Consider the following 25,592-nt stretch of genomic DNA (forward strand, 5'->3'; position numbering starts at 1 on the left):
ACGCGTTACCTTTATTCTATGTTTCAGCTAGCCTGTAGATCGTGAAGAAAATGGTAGCTATAATCTTATTCATGCATAATTTGACTTCGATGACAATGGGACTCTAGATTAATCGGGAAAATGAAACTGGGATCAACTAGCAAGATGAAAGACAATCGCCTTAGTTGGATGACGAACTTGGGTAGTTGGATTTTGCATGATAAAGAAAAATTCATGTGGCGGAACAAGTCCCAGAGCGGTAATCACACAAGTGCACGAGAAAAGGTAAAAAGAAGAACCCGTGGAAGATGAAAACTAACTGTCATCAGGCATCAGGAAACTAAACATTAAAGGCTTCAATAGTTAGAAGAGCCTCCCAAACATTATTTCATATGAAAGTTGTACACATGCTGGCAGGGTTCTAAGCCTCCAGTTTGTTAGACAAAGGGCCTTCAAGAAGGCCTGTGTTTGCTTCCACTTATGTCAAAGAAATCTTCCTTTGCTTAATTAATGCGACCAACACCAATGTCAAAGAACTCTTCCTCTACTTGATTTATGATACCATGGCGTGGTTGAAACAACCAAGCAACGATACCCATTCACTGAATCTGCCAGGAAATCTTAAAACATACAGATAGTACTCCAAACTTGGAAGTTTTGCACTCTAAACATGAAATAGACAATCTGCAGGCAGGGAAGACTGGGGATATCAGTGTTTCAGCAGAACGACCAGTGAGTGAACTGAGGCAAAGGGCTACATTTGTAGATTACACAGTGCCGATTTTCACTCTACCTGTTTCCACTGATGATTAACCAAAAGGCCTTCCCCAAAAAATTCAAGGCATTGCCACATTCACCGGGGAAGGCTAGGTTGCGTTTGCAAGCAGGAAAAGTGGATAGCACCTTTGCTGGTTTAAAGTTGAGTTTCAAAGTGGTCAACATATAACTGCACACCAACTGCCGTACCCATAATAACCTGCAATGGATTACTTAATCTGATCTGCACGGCTCAGGAGAATCATCAAGTATAATTACTTCTTGAGCAGACCTGGCACCAAAGCGTGCAAGAGCCTCCTTCTCCAGCTTGTGAGCAAACTCCAAATTTTGAGCGTTAAAAGAGTTTAATTGACCACAACTTTGGAACAGCGTCCTATGCTGAAAGTAGTTCTCACTTTTAGCATCAAATACTGTCTGCGAGGAGAATCTAGCCAGATTGTCATTGTGAATACTACGGTAGCTTTTTTGTTGTGTAGGTAGCGGAATCCTAGGGTTGCCAAAATTGCCCGGAGACCTTGAGAGAGTTTCATGCTGGAAATGTGTAAAAACAAAAGGATCTTCTTGGACTGAAGGAGTTGAAAGAAGCTGGTTGGGCTTACACCCACAAGTCCCGGAAAAACCAAGATTCCTAACGTATTCAGAATTAGGATGATTGGTTTTACTACAAGGAGTACTGACGTGCTGCAGTACAGCATCTGCTTCACCTTTGCTTGCCACCATGAGGTTCTTCCCCATCAATCGCAGCACACAATTTGCAGTTGGCTGAACTTTACAATGATCAGATACCTGAGAAGCTGTGCCTCCATGGGGCCTTTGAATCGCATCAGTTTGTGATTTTGTGGGAATGCCAAGAAAAGGTGAGCGCACAATTATATTGGTCATTTTATCAGCAGTTGCTGCCTGCAAGTCTTGTGGCAACTCGGGTACGAGATCCGAAAGGCAAGTGGATGCAGGGAATCCATTTTCCCCATGTACGCAACCATCAATAAATAATGGATAAGGATTGCTGTTTTGTGCCAAAATATGTTGACCTGCAGATACTGCACAAGAGCCTCTGCAACATATTCCCTCCCTCTGAGATGATGTATGATAACCTTGGCAACAACTTGTTTTGTTAACTTGAAAATGTTGAGTACCTGTAAATACCATGGATGCTTCAAAAGGTAAATCTGGGCTAATATTCTGCCAGCCTGGTATTCCATTTGGTGATGCAAGTTGCTGATCTTCGAAAAAGTGAGAACAACTTTTCCTTGTGGAGTCAGAATCTTGGCATGGGGAGCATATGTTCATTTTGGACGGTCCAAAACATGATTCTGGCTCAATAACTCTGCATATGGGCTCTACTGCAGTTGAAACACGAGCGCCCAACCTAGTGGAGGTAGGAGTTACCTGTGCTGCCAATATATCAAACAGGTTGCACTGATATTCAGAGCCAATAAAATTTAGACAGCCCAAGTTTACGTGTCTATTTTGTTCAGCAGTTGATTTCCCCACAAATGCATCAACAAACACGTCTTCTTGGGAGGAGGTGAAGCTTTCCCCTTTCCCTTGGCATATAAAAGTATTAACTTGAGATATAGTTGCCTTGGCTTCAGAAACATTTTGCTTACTTTTTTCATTAATCTTCTCATCCACAGTTTGGGAAGTATCATGGGCAGCCTTATTGCTTCCTTGATTGCTAAAAGAGCTATCTTCTCTAGATAACTCAGACTGCAAGGCTTCTGCTAGATTTTCCATGCAAGGTTCCAATTGTGTACCACCACTTGAGGGTAGGCATTCAGCTGAAACAGTTGCCATCTCTCCATAGGATGAAACTTTCGTGGGATCTCCAATACTATAAGATGTAGGAGCCAGCGGGTTGTGGACATCCAATGTCATTTCATCACCATCAGGTTCTTTTGCACCACCAAAATGCATATATTGTGGACTATCTCCACGATCCATAGTATCATGTGGCAACTCGTTAGGACCTGATCGTTTCTTCACAGTGAGTGGATTTTCATTATTCAATTTCTCTTCAGAATCTAGTGCAGTGCCTTCCACAAGAGACAAGTAGTTTTCAAGCTTACTATCTTTAGTCTCTAGGGGACCTTTTGAGCAACCTAAGCTACAAGTTTCTTTACCAGCTTGCAGAGTAATTGGGACACTGAAATTGCATGTCCTACTGCATCTGTTGTCTATACGACAAACTAGCTCCATTTGTTTGCCACTTTCCCTACTAGGTAGCTCTTCCCGATACTCTCTGGGAAAAGCTTCCTCAACATCCTTCAACTTGGATACTTTCTTAGCCATGTGACTTTTAGAGGAGAACTTCTTTCCCAAGGTTAGAAGCTTCTTTCCAGCAGAAGGACAACAATTCTTATAGGATAGTATCTGCAAGGTGCTTTGATCACCCTTAGCAGCCCCAGTTGCAGCTTGACAAATTTCTCCTCCTTCACTGGGTGAATGAACAAAGGTTTCTGTTGAAATAGTTGAAGTTGGGTCGCAACTGGTGCATGTAGATGGATCACCATTGTGCACAACATTGTCCTTGGAGACATCCATATTTCCTTTGCATACAACTCTTTTCAGGTCTCTGCGTTTTGAACGAACCCAATGCTTTAGATGTCCAGAGGACCTTATTTTCTCTTGGGTTTTCTCATGCAGAGAAACTTTCTTTTTCTCCTTTTGATGCTCACATATCCTCTGTGCTCCTTCAGGCAATTCATGGTTCTGCTTATCATGAAATACCACAAATCATAAGCAAGAATTAATTTCATTTTTGGTTACACAAAAAAAAAAAAAAAAAAGATAATGCTAACAAGGCTCTAGTCTAAGCTGAGCAAAGAACTGAAATCAATAGTTCGCAGTATTAACCTCACCAGCAAAAGAACAGATAATGGTAACAGCTTGTACAAAACATGAAACATAGATTTAAAAACGTGAAAACTGAATAGCAGTATCTCAAGTAGTTTGGCAAATCAAATCATCAGTGCCAGATGAATTTGTATTTTACATTTCTCAAAAAAAAAATGAAAAAAAAATCTTATTATTGATAATTCGCCATAACATAATGAGATGTCAGAAAAGCATATTAGTATATTATATTGAATTAAAGCCGTCATCAAGGAGATAATAACTAAGCTGTAAAAACAGCAAGAATCATTCAAGACAGCATAAAAGCAAGCATAAATTACTAGAACACCCAACAATAACATCAAAGTCTTTTCAACTGTTACATAGACATGCTAGAACTAGTACGCAACAAATCTAAATATTTGAATGACGAACATTGCAATCCAAGGCAATAAAAAGGGGAAGTCAAAATTTCACTAGCAGAAAATTCAAACTCGTTACAGCTAGAGACAAATGTAGGAAGCACAGTTACAATACAACCAATTATTTCGCGACTTCTCTGACACTGAAACAAATACCCAAGAAATGTTAATATTCAACGCCATGAATTGTAATTTGAAGCCCAGAAAAGGAAGAGTTCAGATTCTTTTTACAGGAGAACGAAATAAAAAAGATAATTATTTTGACATCCAAATGCAGCACGGTTTCTTTCCCATTCGAATGATATTAATTGTGATTCAACGTTAAAAAGGCAGGAATCAGATTTCCTTAACAGAGACTTCCAAAGATATATATATGTCAAAATTTAATTATTATACCATCCACCCCATGTGTAACTTCTTCTCCACTTTTAGACACGATGGAATTTATAATCAATAGATTTTAGCATTCCACTGATATGCTTTACAATTCAAAACGGGAAAGAGGAAGAACTAAAATTGTCCAACAGGAATCACAAACACATTTTCGGGTAAATAATGGATATGAGAAAGAGAACGGGTGATGATTTGTATTTTACTATTTTATTCCATACACCAGGCCGAACTAACACTGCCCATGTTACAGGCGGTGTGCCTTTCGGTCGCTCCTAACCGCTTGTAAGCCGAAGTCACCAAGAAAAAGCATTGTTACAGTGGCTTCAGCCAAACCAAGGCTTTACTCACTCTAAGTAGAAAAACCAATTTTTGAATAAAAGGTACACGATATCATGTCTCTCAAATGCCGGCAAGAAGTAGAAATTCTTTCAAGAAAAATGAAAAACAAGACATAAGGAACTAAAAAGCAAAAATATATCACCAGATGTAGTTTGTACCTGATTCTCAAGGTCTGTAAGCATGGTCAGTTTCTTGCCCTCGGTTTTGAGAAGTGAAGCTTTGGAACTGCTGAAGACAAGGCTTCTCTTGTTAGAGGTAAGTGGACACCTTTCATCACTCTCACTCTTTGAATACTTACTCGACGAAGGACCCTCCTCCGAAGTCAACTGTGATAGCATACGAACCTTTCTACCGTTGGAGTCGACATTAACAGCGTCAGCATCACTCTCATCAGCAGAATTCACTTCAGCTGGCCTTGTTCTCTTGTTTTCTCTAAAATCTTCACTGGTTAATGACACCATAAAATTATTCAGTGTCCCTGTCGTGCCATTCGTCCGATCAAGGTGTTCAAGAGTGCATGGTCGTGCAGTTGCATAGATCTCTTCTATTGATTTCATCTTTCTCGGCTTCACCTTGTGCCGCCTTTGCCTGATAGCTAGTGGTAGTTGGGTAGTCGAGTCCGACGCCAAGCATTGATCTATATGGGCATTCAAAGTAGTATTGGACGTCGATGAGAAATTCCTACAAACAGGGCATACCTTGGAAGCCATAGGATCCAGCAGCGCGCTCAACTTCGAAACGAACCCTTCGCATCTGCCGGATTCTGGCTTCATCTCCGAGCACTCCTTGCTTACAGTAAGAGAGCTCTTATCCCCGGGCCTTTTTGCTGGTTTCGAGCCACAATTCTCGTCCACATCCAACGAAGACTTGCTGTTGCAGAAGGACGGAGCCGGCTGGGAGGCGCCAACCACTGAAGGCTTTCGGCGACCAACCGGAACGAACTTAGGTGGCAGAAGAGTTTCTCTCACGAGGTCATCGTTGGTTATGGTAGAGTCGGATTCTGGCATCCCTTTGGGAGAAGAAGACGGTCTCGAGCTTGTCGATTCTTCCTGCTTGCTTGTAGCACCTAGTTGGTCTACGCACGTAGCTGATGTCCGTTGAAGGCCCCCACCAACATCGTCTTCAAGATCGAGTGCCTCACCAGCCACCTTGGTTCTTACAAGGTCAGAGTTTAAGAGGTGCCAAGGCTTGAAGGAAGTCGGCGGTTCGAAAGGTGGCAGGACGTCCGTCACTCCATGGTCAAGGCAGAGTTGCAGGTAGGGAGGATGGAATGGCCAGTTCTGCTTTATGCTCTTCGTCCTTGATTGACAGACGTAGTCTCTGCAATACCCAACAAGATCTTGGCTTAAAGAAGTAAAGAAAAGGCTTGTTACCTCCATAACAGAAATTGGAAGAGACCATCTTGTGATAACCTCCGTGTAATGAACGTTTCAAGGTGCTTTCAGGTGTGCACATGAACCCAAATCCTTGACTGCCAACATTCGCTGCCAAGTTTCCTCCGCACAAGAAAAAAAAAAGTTCTTTGGGAATTATTTTCCATAAAAAATTCCATCAGATTGACGGAAATGTAAAGGAGGAGCCTCGGGTTCTAGGGTTTGATGTGTGCATGGGATCACAGTCGGCTCATTAATAAAGGCACCAAATAATGAAGCTTCATGCCAGATTTCTTCCGAGACTCCATCAGAAAAACAGACAGTAAGGCAAACAGTGCCATCTGTCCTACCAAAACCAAACAAAGTAAAATCATCACGCTTTTTAAGTTTTTCTGAGTAATAGCCAGGTCGAGAGACCGCAGCCACAGCCTAGGTGAATCATTTGGACCTTCTCAATGGAAAGAAAACCCCCATTAAAAAAACTGCCGAAAAGTAAAGAGGAGAGGGAGAGAGAAAAACAAATAACGCAGAAAAGGACGAGAGAAGGAAAAAAGGGAAAAAGAAAAAAAATATATATGTAGGAAAAGAAAGGAAGTTACCTGATGGAGAAGCTCAGGAGATCTAGCTGGTCAAGTGTTGAGGTTGGCAGATCTGCCTCATCAAGGGATAGTTCATCGGGAGCCTTTTCATTGCTTCTCTTCTTCCTCGCAGAAACCTCAGAAGAGCACGGAGAATCTGAAGGGTTTTGAGTGGATAACATCTGAAGGAAACCTCCCCTTCTTCTCTCTCCTTTTCCTTTCTCTCCTCTCTTTCTCCCTTTACTTACCGTATCATCCGTGGAATTTGGTACTCCGAGCTCCTTTCTCTACCACAAACTCGATCGACCTCCACCACCCTTTCTTATCCCATCTAAAACCGTTCACTGTTCGTCGTCACAAATCCTTTGTCATAAGCCACCAGGCACTTCTTGGTATCCCAGAAGGGCAAGGAAAATAGCAGAACCGAGAAGAAGAAGATGAGAATAAGTTCTTCCCCTGGCTTTTTCTGATACACCAACCATCCCGCGCAATTGAACAGAAACATCACGCCTGCAGCCAAAGCACGGAAATGGTTCAGAACAGAAGCAACACGGAACATGTAAACGCGTTTGGATTGTTATTTTATGTGAAAAATGGAAAGAAGAGGAGCAGAAACAGAAAAGCCATCCACCACACACGAGAAGAGACTAAAGCAGAACTAGTAAAAGAATGTCCCAAATCAGGCTTTTCTCAAGCGACTCGAACGCCATCATTTCATGCGACCAAAACTCCGAACCAAGGAGCAGAAAAACCAACCAAAGATGACTGGAAGAAAGATACCCCAACAAGATTTATTGCAGGAAATCTAAGCTACCATCTGGAAAACCAAGTCGACGAAATCCCAACAAGATTCAACTCTCAAATGCAAGCCCCAAGAACGAGAACGAAGAGCCACCAGAAGAGACAAGACCAGTTGTTATTTTCAGACACATACCAGTTGAAAGAGGACCGATCAAATAAAGCCAAGGAAGAAGGAGAGGTGAAAACTCACATAAAATCTTGGCAAACTCCTGCAATACGAGAGAGGGAGAGAGAGGGAGGGAGATGTTTCTTTCCTTTCGACATACACAAGCATCAAGGAAGATAAGATAAATAAAAAACCAACGACAGGGAAGAAAAGCACGCCCACTCACAAAAACCAGGCGCATCTGGTTCTTTCTTCCGCACCCAAATCAGCACCAATCTGACTTAAATATATATATATATATGTATATATAGATGGAAAGAAAGAAAAACAATCCTAGAGAGCTAAACACAGTCACAGCACAACAGCGGCACAGAAGAGAAGAGAAGAGAAGGGGAAAGACGAGAGAGAGAGGAGAGAAAGAGACTGGGTTTACAAAGAGACGTCCTTTCCTATACCTACTCTACGGGAAGGCTTTTCCCCATTTTTTCCTCTGCAGATTTCGATTTTCAAACAGGTCGTTTTCTTGAAGAAAATTACCAAAACATCTTCTTCCGTCACCGATGGCCCCTCGTCCCCACCTCCCCATGTGATCGGCCACCGGCGAACCCCGCCATTGGCTCATTTTCTGTTCCGCCCACGTACCAAACTACTAAATGGCCAAGAGAGTCTCGTCCCTTTACGCAAGGCGACAGACACAGCCCTCGAATTCCGTCGCTTTCCCCACATTGAAGAGAGGGGCCACGGCATACGGCCCTCCCCAGAAAAAAGGCGTTACCGGAGAATTAAATGAGAGTTACGTCGGAAAACTTCACAAAGTGGACGGTAGAGAGAATTGGGAGGAAATCGGTGTCAAGCCCACATTATTCATACACGTAAGCACATCAACTAGGCCAAAGAAATTTTCTCCCAACCCTATCTGTAAAAGCATGTTTGCACTATAATTTGTTGATTTAAAATACTCCTGCCATTATTAAAACTAATAAACAATTCTGCAACTCGGAAGAATAAGAAAAAGGAATTACGTACATACATCGTTTGTCTATTTTTACATATATTGCATTTAATGGAGCCCCAAGGAAAATTACCATTACGGCTTCCCATGGCCTGTAATTAGTTCACAGGTCAACACGGTTGATCTTTTGCCTAAAGAGTCGGAGAGGTGACGATGGCAGTGGCGGCCATGGAAGAAAACAGAGGCAGACAGCGTTAACTTTCCTAATTATGATAAAATGGGTACATTATTTTTTTTATTCCCAAGATCCTTTGAAATTCATCCCTTCCTTCACCATGGTTTCAGGGGTGTCAAATCAGAACTTATTTAAACCCCGTTCTTCCAGATTCTTTCAGAAAAATTACCAGTTTTTTTCTTTTTAATCCATATGAAACACCTTAAATACCTGTTTAATGTATCTCTCCTCGTTTGAATGTGGTTGGTGTACATTTACATGCAAAGGAGAGTCAGGAATTGAGCCAAAACAGATCGACGACATTGACAAGGAAGATAGAAAGCTCAGATTTGCCAACACTATGTTTTCCGAAAAATTTGGTAATTTTTTTTCCAGCTTTTGTACAGCTCAAACTCAGTTTAGAGCATTTTGATGACAAATCAAAATTTGATTTTGAGTTTGATGATCAAGTTTAGTTTTGAAAAAGTTGAGAATGACCAGCTCTTGCTTAACATGGGGGTCAATTCTTTTGGTCATTACTTTCTTGCAATGCAAATGGTGAGTGCATGATGTTTAGTTTGGCGAGTGTCTAGCTTCTTATCTAAGACTTGGAACAACCTTAGACTCTAAGAACAAAAAAAAAAAAAGAATAAGATATCTCGGAATCATGTTTTCTTTTCCAAAACCAAGCACATGGATCCAATTCTTTAAGTTATTATTTTTATCAACAAATTTCATTCATCATGGCCTATTTGAAAAAATATTAATTACGTTAATTATTCTTTTCCCATTGGATGCAGTTCTTTAGGCAATTAATAAAAGCTGATGGCTCAAACTGTGCTAAAATAACTGGTGAAAATTTCAAGCCGATTTACCTCATTAATTTGGACTAAGTTTTGTGTTACATAGAAAATAAGCAACTAAAACACATTGAAGGCAGATCACATCTCGATTGTCGATTCTGGCATTTTCGAGAAGGCTAATCGTTGAAATTCCGATAAAGAAATGCTCTTATCAAACTACATTTCAATAGTGAATTGAATTGAAAGAAATTCAAAACCAAACGTGTTTCTATGAAAGCTCGACGTAAGTTTGTGAAAACACACACACATGCATATATAGTTTTCTACACTGTATCAAATGACAATGATTTTAAAGTCTCTACAAGCCTTCAAGAATTAGCATACGTTATTAATGCTCTTAATAAGAACGAAACTTATATGTGAAACTTTTTATTTATTAGAAGAATAAAGCTTTATTAAATCTTTATAATTGCTCATTTTACTCCCTATTAAATTGATTGAGAGCAGAGACAGTAAAGATAAAGAGTGACACGACAAGATTATTGGATTCTAATTCATTAGTCAAGATTTAGTTTATTTGTGCAATATAGTAATGATGTCCATCGTGTGAAGCAATGAAAATGCCTACAGCTAGGAGGCTTGTAGTAATCAAAAGAATAAAGTGCCAGGAGAGACCCGTCCAGACTTGATAAACGGGTTAAGCAAATGACCGTCGGATACTCCATCGAACGGCTGAAATTCATTAACATTTGTGACAAAGCGGGTGGCCGAAAACAGCTTCATCCCCTTATGCATTGATAGATGTTAATTTAATTGTAGCTTGTTTTCTCTAAGTATGGGCAACAGGCTGGGTTGGACTTGGACTGGTTATTTGATATTTAGGTTGTAAAAAAAAAAAACTTTTTTTATACTTTTTTATTTTTTTTCATTTTATTTTTTTCACTAAAGTATTCTAGTTATTAACCATAAAAATTCTTACATCAGTATAGATTCATACACAATATAACACATGTAACCAGGTTGGAAAAATGTAGCCCGTTCAAAAATCACATAAATAACTTACCAACGTGCCCGCCGAAGGATGCATGCACCCATGACATCATCTCACGGAGGGAGAGAGGGAGATGCAGCTTTCATAGAAGGGACGCCAGAGTTGGTCGTCTCAATCAACTTTTCTTTCACTCTGCCCTGAGTTTGAGGCAACCAACCGCCAATCTCATGCTACCCCAACCAACCAACAGAATCTAGTAGCAAAATGCCAGCCATTTAATCTAAGGGCCTTTTCAATCTGCTTTTTCTCCCTTTCCTCGCACACGCGTTGTTCATGGCACCTCCTGTTTGTTTTCTCTTTCCACCATGTGGAGCAAGGAAAGGAGGATGATGAGCAACTCGAGGGAATCAATTTTATCCCACAACAGTCTCCTCTCCAAGCTTCTTCCTTCGTTAGGTGAATCGATTGCATGTGTTTCTTCTCAGTATCTATCTCTACATCTTCTCGAGTGCCGAAACTACCGTGATCGAGCTGGTGACCATTGCATTTACTGTGTATCGTGGGCGCACTGCTACCCATCTTCTCAAGGAGGAAGACAATCCATTCCTACTGCTGCTGCTGCTACTGTCAAAGAAGATGAAAAGGTCCAATTGGTAGAAGTTGTTTGACAATGGTTTCTTAAGAATCTCTTCAATTACCAAGTACACGATTGATGTCTAGCTTCATCTCTGATACTTGGTCTTAATGCATCTTACTGTTGAACATGATCATATATAGTATTCTGCGCAATATTTATCCATTGCTGCTAATAACATTTATTTATTTTTTATTCTCAATGAAGCAAAAGATGAGCAATTGCCGACTGAAAGTGAATGTTTCATTACTGCAAAATTGCGTAGTTCAAACTTGAAAATGGTTCTTTGGAAATGACATTCGTGTTGAGTTTCTTATATATCATAATATACATTAACAAAAGGAGCTTCCTTTAAAATTTGAGCAAGTTATGATCATAGATGAATGAACATCAGAATATGAGATGTTGAATTAAGGAATCATAAAATGCCCAATGTATGATGTTTGATAAATGACATTTTTAATCGGCATATTGCTGAAGCCAACAATTTTTGAGGCTTTAAATGGGACGTCTAATTATAAGAATAACATGATTTGTTGATTTGAAACATTTGCAGTCCGTAATCTATAAATAAAACATGTTAAAAATATCAAATACATAATCGGAACAGCGGATTTACAGCAGAAAACATTTCCTATTGGATTTGAGTCGGATGTAGTTCTACCGTATTTGTTTTTTGGATGCTTATCTATTTGGATTCAAATTTGGATTTGAATACAAATGAAGAAAAATCTATAACTTATCAGGATCTGAATTTACAACCTAAATATAATCTGAATCCGATTTTTGAATTCCTATTTAAATATGAATCAAATTTTTAAACCGAGTCCAACTGCATCATAGTATGTTAAGAACCAATTTCCAAAATGTATGGCTAGTGGATTTAAGATATTTATTTAAAACTAAATCCAATCTGAATCGAATCATATACTCATTTAAATTTGAATACAAACATGGATCCAATCCGATGTTATTTTAAAATCCATATCTGATCCGGTTTCTCACTCGAATGTCAAACTTTTTTCATATTCGCCTTTCTTGAAGCAGTTCGATCAAATATCAAACCCCCTAATCTTATGTATCGGCTGATAACAGGTAAAAAATGTGCTCATCCGTAACCAAAGTCATAAAGTGATTAATCATTCAGAAAATATGGAGATACATATGTAAAAGCCTTTGAGAGACATAAATATAATTAATAGATGCAACATTTATGTGATCAAAAAAAGAGAACAACAAGAAAACTCCTTCAGTCGAGACTATAGAAACTTTGATTTTCTTATGCAAGAAATCAATATTAGCAAATTCACAATTTGAATTCCAACCAAACACCATCTGCCCACGAGACCCCCAAACTCACAACATTCCATGATTTGATTAAGGAAGATTGAAGTCAAACTGAATCTTAAAATAAGAAAAACAAATTAATAAAGGACTCCGGCTCTCTAAGAGATCACCAATATCCAAGAGAAACCAGCAATAAAAGGCTAGTTGTAGTACAACCATTTCTTAGAGTCTCGCGCGACCCCATTTTATATCAACTCTCGATCAAACGTACCTCCTTTTCTCTTTCTTTATTATCTACACAACGACGTTTTTCACTTTGGGAAACCTCCCCGTGAATAAACACTGGGTTATCATAAATTAGTGTGCTTAAAAATTAAAAACTTATTGTCTAAAAATATCATGAATCGTTTGTGAAAAACATTATACAATAAAAAAATAATTCATGCGCAGCTACTGTTTCATATATATATATATATATATATATATATATATGAGAGAGGGAGAGAGAAGGAATCAAATTTAAAGTGGTGAAAGCGTCATTGGATGGGACTTGAGAGGCAGGGACGTTGCCTGCTTTCCCCCCACTTACCAACAAGAAAGTAAAAGGACGGGGAAGATATTTATTGTCTTGTGAAGTACACACGACAGCCAAAGGCCTCAATAGAGAGAGAGAGAGAGAGAGAGAGAAAGAAACGGCAGAAAATGTGCCACGTCCGGTTGTGAATCATGTTATGAATGTGCTCGTTGCAGCGAAGCTCCTGTCTTTGCATTAATGGCTGCTTTCGCACTTTCTTCTCAACTTCCTTTCTATCAAGCCTACGCTAAGTTGGGGATTTCTCGAACCTCTTCTTCTTCTTCCTTTCAGTTTCTTAAGCAATGGCAGGAGAGACTGTAAAGTTCTAATTACTCGACGAAGTAAATTTTTCGAATTCCCACCTGTTCTTCCTTTGCTGTTAGTGTTAGATCAGTCAGGGATGTCTGTCGACTCGTGTTCTCATTATTAAGTTTGATGACAAGAGAAACCATCGTTATTTTTTCTTTGATGTTCAAACTTATGAACTTGGAAGCGCATGTTTTCTTCGTTACTCATCGGAACTTTGAAATCGAATTGGATCCGTATCGGATCTTGTGTTTTCAAATTTGAAATATACGTACCTTGAATTTGCAAGAAGTTTGAACCCCCATTAACACAAGAGTTACATCCCTACCAAATCAAATTAGCAATTGGATTTGAATTTTCGTTTGCCAGATACGACTAAACGGATTAGAAATTGGATGAGTAATAAAGTATATTCGACTGGTTTACATGCCAACAATAAGCACATGATTGGCATATTAGCTTTCTCCATCAACTAAAAATTTACATATGGACGATACTTCACTAATTCTTTTGGCTTTTTGCTAGACACAAACCCAATCTCTTTTCTCTAGTTCTAAGGGTATAGTATAGCTGGTCATGGTGAAAGCCTAATTACCAATTTTATTTTTGTAGGTACTATTCTTTCGTATTGTTCATATTGAAAATTGTGACAAACACTACTTTCGAGTTGAATGAAATAATAATAAGTTTACCAAGGCTTTGAAGCTTCCCTAAACATGAGCAGAGCCAAGGGGACTTAGCCTCCCCAATACATGCCATCTTCAATTTGCTCCTGAATGGATACCGACCACCTGAGAACTTCTTCCATGTATATATATATATATATATATATATATATATATATATATATATATATATGCAACAAAGTCAGTCTGCAAAATATAAGCAACAAAGCACATAAAATGAAGAGATAATTTGACATATATATCTTTTGAGATCCATCACTACTGGAGTGAAAAAGAAAGTGACAAAAAGAAAGCACAAAAACGGGGGGAGGGAGAGAGAGTTAATGGGAATCGTTTGGATAGTCTATTGTAAAAGTAGAGATTAAGTTGCAAATATAGACTAAATTGTTTTTTTCAAGGATTTGAATTACCATGTAAAGGAGGATAAAGAAAGACATGGATGAAAATAAATGAATATCCATTGGCTACATTTGGTGTACGGTAGATTTCAACCCTTATATATATAAACGAGACTGATTCAGAAGTCACTTAATTCATTTGATTGATAGTTTATGTCAGATATAAAGTGACATGAGGCGCATTTGTTAACATTAATTAAATTGATAAAGTAGTTATATCTAGTTTTCGTAACTTCACATTTTCTACATGTATACATTTGTGATCACATTATCTGGGTTTTCTAATCACCTTAGAAGTCATGATGTTTAAGTTTAAAATTATTATATTTAATCTAGATTAATTTTTTTGTGTTTCTGGTTATTGGGACATGGAGATTACGATGCATGTGAGAACGAGTTTGACGAGGAGGTGCACTGAATGAATCCAGAGGCAGCAAACATTTTTTTTAAAAAAAAAAAAAATCTGAGGCAGATGTTGTTCTTGGGAAAACTTTACAGGTGGCATCAAACAACTCCCAAGCATAGTCTATTTCACACTAAGTTCAGTGAATGGGCATCTTTCAAACTGCAGAATCTTTAAAAATAATGAAAGCGAGGCAACCAAGGACCAGACTTGAGATCCACACCACTTAGAAGAACGCAAAACCAACTTGACTCTGAAAACGAAAGCCCCCAACATGTTCATGAATTCCATTTCCACCACGGCAAAGTAACTATGCTAAGAAAGGAGATCTTAGGATGTTATTTTCAACTGTGGAACTTGAAAAGCAGGTGCTACCGAAAGTTTCCTTTCAAGAGATTGAACTTAGAAACCTAACCATGGCATCTCTTAACAAGAAAAAACAAAACAAATCTTAATTTTTGAGTGAGCAAAAGAAGCAGTTTATCGTATCATTCAAATGAGAGATGAAAGCTCTCACCCAATCCCTTGTTTCTTTAGGGTACATTACCTATTTACAGTATCTTATAAGTGTCACCATTGTCACACTTCACATAAACTATAGTTTATAGTTTATGTGTCAGGTGGCTCCCATTTTAGAGTACAGAAAATTGATGCTCTAGATATTAAAAACGAAAACTGGTCGTCTACCAATGCCTACCCCAACTTTTACGCCAACACCATTCATTTCCCCATTCATTTCTCTGCTTTCTTGGGAAAGATCTATATGTCAAACACGATTTCATCTTTTTTTAAGGCATATACATTTTTGAAAATATTTGGCTATAAGTTGTCCAGTTAGATGATCCTTGATAGAAGCCATTATTTTCTTTAAGAAAAACATTGTCGAGGGTGCAGTAGAGGTTGGGGAAGAAAAAACACTTCATGCAAGCAACCTTTTTATATTGTCTTGGTTAAATTTGACCCTGAAGTTGTGATACATTTTGTGGTCTGACTTCTTTATGCCCTTCCCAAATTTAAACTCTGGTTTTTTCATGACCGTTGAATTTTGAAATGACAGGCCGGAAGTACTTGGTACGTATCAGATTCTGACAAATCGTGGGTAGATTCTCCGCAAATCAATTATGTGCATCACATTTACACAGTGAAACTTTATAAAAGCAACTTGCAATCATCTCATGTTTTCCGTATAGTTAAACATGTAATCAAGCTTTTACTAGTTCGCGACTACTGATCTGATTGTACAAGATCTCTTCTCTATGAGATAGCTTCGACATGAGATCCGAGGTTGATTTTGAGTCCACGTGAAGGCAAATCCATAGCTTAAACAAAAGGTAGATTTCTCAACTGAGGATTTCAAACTTATGTTATCTTGTGAATACCACGGATTTGTGGCCCGACTGAGGAGGGATCTGACCACATGTCCATGGTTTTAAGAAGCAAGTCACAATATTAGCAAAGCCCATGAAGCACTCGCAAGTATCTTTGAATCTCAAACCCGAAGCTATCAAATATAACCAAACAAACTTTTAAGGGAGCCATTTAGTTGTTCGATGTACCAGCTTTTCCTTTGAAGATTCTATAGATTACATGAACAACCTGGATCAAAAAGATGTACTCTTTCACATGGATACTCCAATTTGGCCTTCTAGTGTCTTAGGTCCCGTTTGTTTCAATCCTGGGTAATGCAAGAAAAGAACGATCATAGGATTGAATTTAATTGCCAAAACGAAATCATGTGAGAGGAGGCCAGTGTTCTTTCCTTCGTTGTTGGTCGTGCCCAGCCAAGAAATGTTTTGTTATTTTCCAGACGGAGTTATCTATCTTGATGGGAAAACGTACGAAGCAAAAGCTTTTGTGCCTCTTTCCAGCAAACTATTGGACCCGTGTGAGTAGTCACGTTGGTGTTCTTTTCCAGGTTAGATCACACGTTTCTGAAATGAGAATCACTTTCTCTCCGACCTTCTGAATTCGACTACAAATGAAGCAACCTGCATAATGCGCCTTTCATGAACATCCTCCGGTAATGATGTGATCATTTTGGAAATACATACCAGCCGATTTGTCACCATGTGCTATCTCTCTCTCTCTAAACGGGTAACTAGACCTGAGAAAGCTTTTCTTTTACCAGAAGTCACCAGCACAAACACAAAGTCTACATTGGATGCCTTGGGAAAACCTGTCCGGGAATTGGATACCAGAACAAATACCAGGTTCTGTGTTTATAGTTCCTGCCCCAGCATGACAACCAACACAATTCACCAAGCCTCAGGCTTCAAGGGATGGTCAAGACGCAGCAAGCAAGAACACTCTCTTAGCTCATGTCTTCATCTCATCCGGCAACTGCGCCACACAAACACACAGCACGAGCAGTGGGGGTCAGATCACATGTGAAAACAGTAGACCTGGTCGGTCGTCTATCAACTCTGTTTGATAGCGATCTTACAGTCCTTCTCATCCGACCAAACTTCTGAGTTGAGGTGTAACGACCCACTAAAAAGTAAGCTATCAATGCTCATAATCAGTGACCATGGCGTGGAAAGATCCATGGACGCAATTCGGAAAAGTGATTTGGCAGATTACTGTATAGTTATGCTCACATGTGGATGCGTCCCCAGACTAGCTAATTTCCAACAGAGCATGCCAAGTCTCCTTTCTCCAAAGATTACAGGAACCATTCCAAGGGGGGGCCCTCCGGCTTGGGCCTCACCTTTCGGCCATACCGCACTAATAAGCCCTCCAACTAAAAGTGGGTCAATGCGTGCATCATTTTAGTGCAGCTCAGATGAGAAGATCCAAGCTGTTGATAGCGCTTGTGAGAACGAAGAGACAAAAAGAAGAGAAAGCAACTGGACTACATGCATACAAGGCTAGGCATTCCTCCACAGGTGGGAACAATGGTTGGCCCCTTCAATAGAGGAACAGCGCAGTCCAGGTTTAATCATATTTTATTAGCAAGTCGGGATTAAGCAGACCCTTACCATGTACCAAGCTGAGTGCGCGCCATTGTATCCAGTTCACGGTAAGAATATGGCCCCGGCTGCACGAGAATTCTTCTCCAGGTACTTTTGTTTCTTGAACCTGAATTTAGAAGAACTTGCTTGGAAAGAAACAGATTCTTGTTCCCTTTGAAGCAACTGCACCTTGGGGTTATCAAACGGTCCGAACAAGGTGATGTCATCTAAATAGGCCCACCAACTCACAACAAAATCATGAATAAACAGTAATAGTAGCTTACGGACTCGTTACGGGCTTTGTTGAACAATAATTCAGAGCACAATCATGCCGTTCTCTTCAGCAAACAATTTACCTATTCACTTAAACCGATAGTATCTTGATTTAAGAAGCCATAAATTTCTAATCTGTATCTCCCTTTGGTAATCAAGAGGGGGTAAAGAGAAAAAGGTGAGTCATGAACGAAGTTGAATATTATGAATGATCAGTCATAATTCAGCTTACAAGGGTCTTCCGTCAAATACTTGACCCGCTTATATGATGAAATAAGGGGACGTTTTTACGATGTCTGGAATACATGACCCGCGCCCAAGACCGAACCAGAAGAAAGACCGTTCTAATGAATGGACGTTTCATGAACACAAAAACAGCAAGCAATGATCATCTGTTTGCTGTAATCTGCAAGAATGCATCTATAGGATGTTGAAGCGAACACTTAGCACCATTATAACAGCCTCTCCATCCCACGTTGAATTCAATAACAGCTGGAGGATTCCGTAGAACTACATTGTTTCTTGTGAAAGCAACGATTTAGATCGGGTTGGGAAAATCGACCTGTCCTTTTTAATCGTTTTTTCCAAAGAAGAAGACAATAACTGCCCTAAATTCACCAAAGAAACAAGCAAGCACGGTTGCTATAGACAAATTCCCAAATCATGACAAAAGCAAAGCAACAGGAAAGCACAACCGAGGGAAGGAAAAAAAGGAATGACTGAGCATGGGTAATTGCTATAACAGAATGGAGTTCAAATTCAAGAATCAAGACCATCCAGTGGCATATGGGAGTTTCGTTGCATAAGGAGTGGTCAAGCATTCACTGACTTGACCGAGATCACATTAAAGCCACTCCAGAAGTGGAAAAAACCAGTCGATGCATCTCATAGTCATCAAAAATTGAAAGAACGTGCATACGTCTGATGTTTACCATCACACCTTGAACCTCAAGCAGCCTTCATTGGATCCAGTTACAGGAAATATTTTCAGTATATACCTTTTTCAGACATTATACCGTTAACGTATATGAACTAGTCTCTAAAAGGCACCGAGCTGCAAGCACTTACCATGTAATATAAGCGACGAAGAAGAAGAATTAGACTAATGTTTCATTCCTTCCCATTTTGGGTTACCAGCGACTGTTTTAAGACTCGAAATTGCTAGCAATAACCAAGCTACACATATCCTCAAACGATCACTCAAAACCTGAAATCTGAGTTGCAGAATGAATGGCATAACTTGAAGCCAACTTTGAGTTGTTCAAGCAAAGTGATCTAAGAACATTTTTCTTATACCACCTACGATTTTAATGGTTGTACAATGGAGAACTACCAAAGTAGGTGCAAGAGTGGTGCAATACTGTGCAGATGTCCAATAATGCGAGAAATCTCCCTATGAACTCCTTGCATTCCAAGGTCATTCAAGTTAACAAAGCATGATTTTGACTCCAACCAAATGCAGATTGCAGCTTGAAGAGAAAATAATTTCATTGACCACCACAAAAGTGACCTTCCCAGACATGAATATCTGAAGTAGTAAAAGACCAGAAATAAGACTGCCCCGGTATTCATGTAATTTGATTAGTACCATATTTCTAACAAAAGGACATCCTTTCACAACCACAAACAGGAGATACATTGACGTGACTAACATCATTCCACAAAAATATACTCATAACTTGGCTACAGTAGTTGGAACCCATCATAGAGACTAATTGGGACAAAACAGAGTAAGAATGATTTGCAAAATACTGACAAGGTCATAGGTCTGGCATATCCACAGAAATTTCTTCCAGAGACAGATAGAATGGATCATCATAACAAGGAAGAACCTGTGCCAAACAAGAAAAAAAAATAATTAAGGCAAAACAACAAATAAGAATGTTTAAAAGGAATGAAGAAACCAACATGCTGCAGGTAAAGCTTTTCCCTTCTTTCCTTTTATAAGCTAACAAATAACCAGAAGAAACCATATTTGATGATTCGTGAGCCAATAAATTGCATAGTTGTATAAATGCCACAGGTCTTACCTCACCGAAACCAAGGTATACATCGCTATGAAGAGCATTAATAGCAGCGGCAGATGAATTGCTTAAGAGATCCATGTCAAGCAAATCAGTGATGGCAGAACCATAGCCTCTATGAACCTTTGGAAGGCAATCAGCATTCCTGGTATGATCAAGAAGATCCTCCAAGCTTGAGTATGCGGCTTGTGCCCTAGATGCACAGCAGGAGAAATCAGCATCAATATGACCAAGCCCAGCATAAGAAGAAACAAAGACTAAATGGTCATAGTAAGACCGGCTGAATGATTGAAATGGCTCAATGATTACTGCAAGTGGTACCTTACGTAACACGGGAACACAAATAAGGACAGGAACCTATCTGTAGAAGGCATAAAACCCAAACGAAGAGGAAGCTTAAGAATTCCAACCATTAGCCTAGGTCCAGGTTACATTTCTTGTGGTCCTACCACAAGCCGGTAAAAATATCAAATTTATGCGGTCACAAAACGACAAAATTATACAATGACTATCACAATGAGAACAAATCCTTTTTGTTTCTCATACCGCTACTTATGATTCACGTAGTTTGTTATTTTTGGCGATTTAATATAGAAATAATTTGCCACACTCGTTGCAAGATTTTCAGGCACCATAAAGCAATTGGAAACTGATACTGGAACATCGGTTCAAAGTTTAAAACCTCAAATAACCGTAACTGGAAACCAACAATATTGATCGTGAGAACTTACCTGGGAAACAAAGTGGAAAGGGTAAGTTGCACACACGCACACACACACACACACACACATATATATATATATGACTGTCTTGAGACATCTTCTGAAAATATGAATACGTTTAGGGGAAGAAAGCACTAAACTTACTCTTGATTCAGACCAACGCAAACAAGGCAGTTGAGCTTTGTATTTTTGGCTTGATAGAGTCTTCGAACCAAAGGCAGCCTGCTGAAAAGATCTCGCAAAGCAGTATGAAAGACCCCAGCATCTATTGTATTGATATTCACCAGGCTGTCGTAACTGGTCCACTTGCCATTGCCCGGTGTTTCATTAAAGAAGTCATTGCATGGGTACATCCGATTATGACAAATATCTCTTACAAGAGATCCGATGTGCTGAGAAGCCTCGTGCTCAACTTCTGATGCAGAGAATTCAGAAGAAACGTGACCTAGAATAGGATCAGCAATTGCTCCTGGAAAGTTCATGTCAAACATTTGGAATGAACAAGGCAGAAGCTGCTTCTCTTCCTGAGGCAAATTACCACAATTTGATAAAACAGGTTCCGTCGAAGACTCAAGCTGGGGCTCGTTTGATGGCATCATCGTTGCGTCATCTACCTTAGGAGGTGGCTCAACTACAGAAGCCATTTCCACGTCAGATGGAAGGTTCTTGTCATTTAAAATTGATGCTTCACCTCCGAAGTTCTGAATGAGAAAGTAATCATCAGCATGTGAATTCCGTGGTGATGGCCACTCTCTGGGCCTCTTAGAACCCACGACGATGAGGTCTTTAAAGTCTTTACAGTCTCTTACGGGGGACATTGATACACTTCTGACACTAAATGATGCCCTGTTATCTTGGAGAGGCATCTCAGTAGTCATATCACCAAAGCCGGGTGGATATTTCTCGACCTCTTCTTGGTGCAAACGAGATTCACCTGAGATGCTCCGTACGTTAGCACCTTCCTCTTGATTCGCATCAATTGTTGGAACTGGTTCTACAAACTCATCGGTGTCTCTAACGGTAGCAACTGCAGGAACATCAGGGCCAGTTAATCCAGTTCCCTGCAGCTGTGACTCACTCGAAGAGATACCGACCGAGTTATAGGCCACCTGGTCCTTCCTATCTTCTACATCAATGCCGTCAACGGTGGGCTTGTTTTCTGAATTGGAAAATGAGGAACCAACTAATCGGGAGTCATCTGCTGTCTGGTCCTTCATATCTGCTACGTTCATGGCGTCAACGGCGGGCTTGTTTTCTACATTCGAAAATGAGGAACCAACTGATATGGGATTATATTCTACGCGGTCCTTCATATCTGCTGCATCCGCGGCATCCACCATGGGCTTGTTGTCTGAATCGAAAAACGAGGAACCAATTGATGTGGAGTTATATGCTGCCTTGTCCTTTATCTCTGCAACACCCAAGTTATCAACAGCGGGTTTGCTTTCTGAATTGAAATAAGATGAGACAACTGCTCCTTGATCAGTTTGTGACGGGGGCCTTCGTTTCAAAGAAGAACGGGCCCTGGTAGGCACTTTAGCTACGTTACAGAACTGCAACAAATCACTGCCTAAGGAGGCCGTTGAATTGTTCAAGTTAATTTTCTTGCAGACATTGCTGTCCTCCATTTTACAATCATCTGCAGCCGCCTCTTTGTAGTCGTCATTTTCAGTTTGTTGGGGTTTTGAACTTTGCTTATCATCCATCACATCCATGCTTGCTACAGTATCAGCATTTTTACCACCTAAAGGTTCTTGTATTTGGGCTTCCTCCAGGTTATTAGTCATCAGTTTCACATCATCAGTGATAGAGCAACCGTCTTTCAGCTTCACATCATCAGTGATGGCAGAATTGTCTTTCCTACTACTCGAGGAACTTTCCCCAGGAAGGGCACAAGTCTCAAGCTCCGAGCTTGAACCACCAGCATTTTCATCTGCTGGTGTGCGAAAAGGCGTATCACTAACTTTCCGCGTCTCTTCTCCGTCAGTATCAGCCAGTTTATCACCACGGCAGTTGGGAGCATCTTCCTCACTCTCGGGCATTTCAGAGAATGTAGCGGGCCTCTCCGAACTGTGGCCCCCAGGCCTTCCATTTTCCCTACTCCAATCAGAGCCATAGCCTCTAAACGAACCCGCCCTGCGTCTCCCTCTTGTTCTCGATCCTGGCTGCTCATCGGCAAACCTCCTCCTTCCATAGAAAGGCACATCCGAGTTCCCCACTTGCACAGACCAAACATCATCGTCTCTACCAGGCACACTGACGTCATGCCCTGCGTGCCCCAAACGAGCGAGGGCCGAAGTCCTGCCGTCCGACTGAGTCGGAAGGCTTCCCTTATCACGCGACCTGAAATCCTGAAATTCACCCGCATAACCTTTCGAACTCCCGTTGGCCCACCGACCAGGCAGCAAATGTGCCGGCAACAGGCCTTGAGAAACCAAGTACTCGGCAGCAAGCCTACCTGCTTCCATCAGAACATCACCTCTCCGAGGAGGCGGAGGGGGGGGTGGTGGCGAAGTATAATGTTTCGCTGGGCCCCTATTGTAAGCGCGACTGTATCCCCTATACTCCTGGCTGTAGAAGCCCTGGCCACGGACCGAATTCTCCGGCGATATTCGGCCGGCGCGCAAACCCACCCCTGGATTCTTCGACCTTGGTCCATCTCCGGGACTTCGGCGTCTGGCTTGCATTTTTAGTTAACGAAGCGTATCCTGATCAAAACCCCTCAACAACCACACATCCCTTATTCGTTCTCCCCCTCCTGTAACCCTAGAAAACCCTAACTAATCGGTACCACTGAAGCGTTCGGCTCAACAACAAACACCAGTTCCTCCCTTCTCCGTATTCCACGAACAAGCACCCCAAAATCTAGACCGACAAATCGATCGACACCCAAAACCCTAACCTCCGCCCCCTTCATTTCACAATCCTCATCTTCACAGCACACGAAACAAGGGCAAATCACCCGCGATCGCCCAGGTAATTTTCCCAGAATTCAATGTCCAAAAACAAGATCGCGACCAACCCACCAGAAAATCCCAACCCCCAATCCACCAAACGAACCCTAAATCTCCAGCAATTCCAAGGACGGTAACAAATCGGAGAAGGCAGAACCTCCAAAATCTATATCAAAGCCTCTCCCCGGAACACAACCATTTGCTCATTATTCAGCGGTGAGGGCCCGATCGGGTCGCGGCCTTTCTCTAATCGACGGAGGGATCGGAAGGTGAATGAAGAGAGACCCGATCGAAGGATCGTCGATCTCCCCTTAACCGGAAAACAAGGTAGGGTTCGGAAGATTCGCAGCAATCCCTCCTCGATTGGCTGATCCACTTAGGGTGGCCTAATTTCCGTCCTTCCGGGTTTCCGTTTTTCTCTTTTCCCCTCACTTCCCCATTTTCTGCCGATTTCTCACGAAAGGAGTGGTGGTGGTCGAAAACAATGAAGAACAACCGACGGTCAACCATCTCATGGTCCATTGTCGAGGCGCACCGACTCCGTCCTTCGCTCGGCTCAGCTCCCCAACTCTAGGCTCGGTCTCCACTCGTACAACAAATGAATTGAATATAGTCGACTAACTATCGCATTCCATTCCATGCATGCCTACTCTATCTCTTATATTAAATCAGCTCGAGCTCGAGCTCGAGCTGAGCTTGTTCAACTTTTAAAAGTCGAGTGCTGATTTATTATCAAACCAAAAGGTAGCCACTTTTTTTCTAATTTTTCCTCATTTGAATGGTGCCCATTTAAGTTTGTTCTTCTTATTTGAAGTGGTGGCCCAAGTAGGGATGTTAGTATATTCAATTTGAATCAAATTTTCGATTGATCATTGATCTGGTTCGAAAAAATCAGATATAGAAAAAAATTTAATATCCCATTAAGAAATCAGATCGAATTCAAATTTAATAAATGGCATCCAATCAGATTTGGATATACATAAATATCTGATCAGATTTGGATGCAGACTCAAACCGGATTCATTTTAAACAGATATCATGTAACTAATGCCATTACATCTTGAAAATTGGCAAAAGTAAGTTCAAAATTCATATTATGATTGAGATCTAAATATGGAAATCAGATTCGGATTGAATTTAGATTACAAAATCGGATTTTGGATTCGGATTCAAATATGACTTTTTTTTATTCGTATTCGAACCAAAATATATGAATATCTGAAAAACAAATATGATTAAGGTATATCTGATTCATTGACATCCCTAACTCTAAGAGAGCTGATAACAATTATGGCTTTAGATACAATAAGTTGAACCAGCATAATTTATATTCAAACTCGGTTTTGATAGAAAAAAATTCGGCCACAAGGGTATAGTTTTCGCATCGGTCTGGGAACTAGCACCCAACGCAACCCAAGACCTCAAAGACAAAAGCAAATGAGAAAAATAACCGGAAATTTGAATTGGGTCCAGCTGCTGGTGAGGGTCATGGGGCCATATCGGGATGGGATGCATTACTGTGGGTGGGTGGGCGCGTGAACAATACCTGCATTAAATGGAACCATCAAACCGAGACAAGTATGGTCCACCCCAGATCTTCCCTGCTTTGAAAAGAGAGGTGGACCGATAAAATATGCGAGGGTAAGAGGCTCACTGCTCATGCGACATGAGTCCCCTCTTTCCTATTTCCATCAATGCACCCCATCTCCATTATCAAAAATATATTTTAAAGAACTGTTTTTTAGAATGGTTCGTGTTTTTTTTTTAATTTTATTTTGTAAATTCAAACAAAACAGTCCAAAGTTTTGGATTTAAAG

The 25,592-nt window shown here is 40.4% G+C and overlaps 2 protein-coding genes across 4 annotated transcripts; both read right to left on the bottom strand.

The window, feature by feature from the left end:
• Positions 1 to 288: 288 nt before the first annotated feature.
• LOC116258676 (uncharacterized) lies at positions 289 to 8,330 on the bottom strand. 3 transcript variants are annotated; one of them, XM_031635972.2, is made up of 4 exons: positions 8,141 to 8,330; positions 6,718 to 7,206; positions 4,904 to 6,065; positions 289 to 3,468 (listed from the first exon to the last, which is right to left on the bottom strand). In XM_031635972.2, the coding sequence occupies exons 2-4, from the start codon at positions 6,876 to 6,878 to the stop codon at positions 970 to 972; spliced, it is 3,822 nt and encodes a 1,273-aa protein (XP_031491832.1). In that variant the 5' UTR covers positions 6,879 to 7,206; positions 8,141 to 8,330; the 3' UTR covers positions 289 to 969. The 3 variants fall into 3 exon arrangements, with proteins under 3 accessions (XP_031491832.1, XP_031491830.1, XP_031491831.1); XM_031635970.2 differs by lacking the exon at positions 8,141 to 8,330 and adding an exon at positions 7,830 to 8,038; XM_031635971.2 differs by lacking the exon at positions 8,141 to 8,330 and adding an exon at positions 7,688 to 7,816.
• An 11,274-nt stretch (positions 8,331 to 19,604) lies between these two features.
• On the bottom strand, positions 19,605 to 24,249 carry LOC116258785 (uncharacterized). The gene is made up of 3 exons (XM_031636173.2): positions 20,966 to 24,249; positions 20,106 to 20,292; positions 19,605 to 19,907 (listed from the first exon to the last, which is right to left on the bottom strand). The coding sequence occupies exons 1-3, from the start codon at positions 23,506 to 23,508 to the stop codon at positions 19,836 to 19,838; spliced, it is 2,802 nt and encodes a 933-aa protein (XP_031492033.1). The 5' UTR covers positions 23,509 to 24,249; the 3' UTR covers positions 19,605 to 19,835.
• Between the last annotated feature and the right edge of the window lie 1,343 nt (positions 24,250 to 25,592).

The sequence above is a fragment of the Nymphaea colorata genome, chromosome 8, assembly GCF_008831285.2.
Source record: "Nymphaea colorata isolate Beijing-Zhang1983 chromosome 8, ASM883128v2, whole genome shotgun sequence".
Lineage (NCBI taxonomy): Eukaryota > Viridiplantae > Streptophyta > Magnoliopsida > Nymphaeales > Nymphaeaceae > Nymphaea > Nymphaea colorata.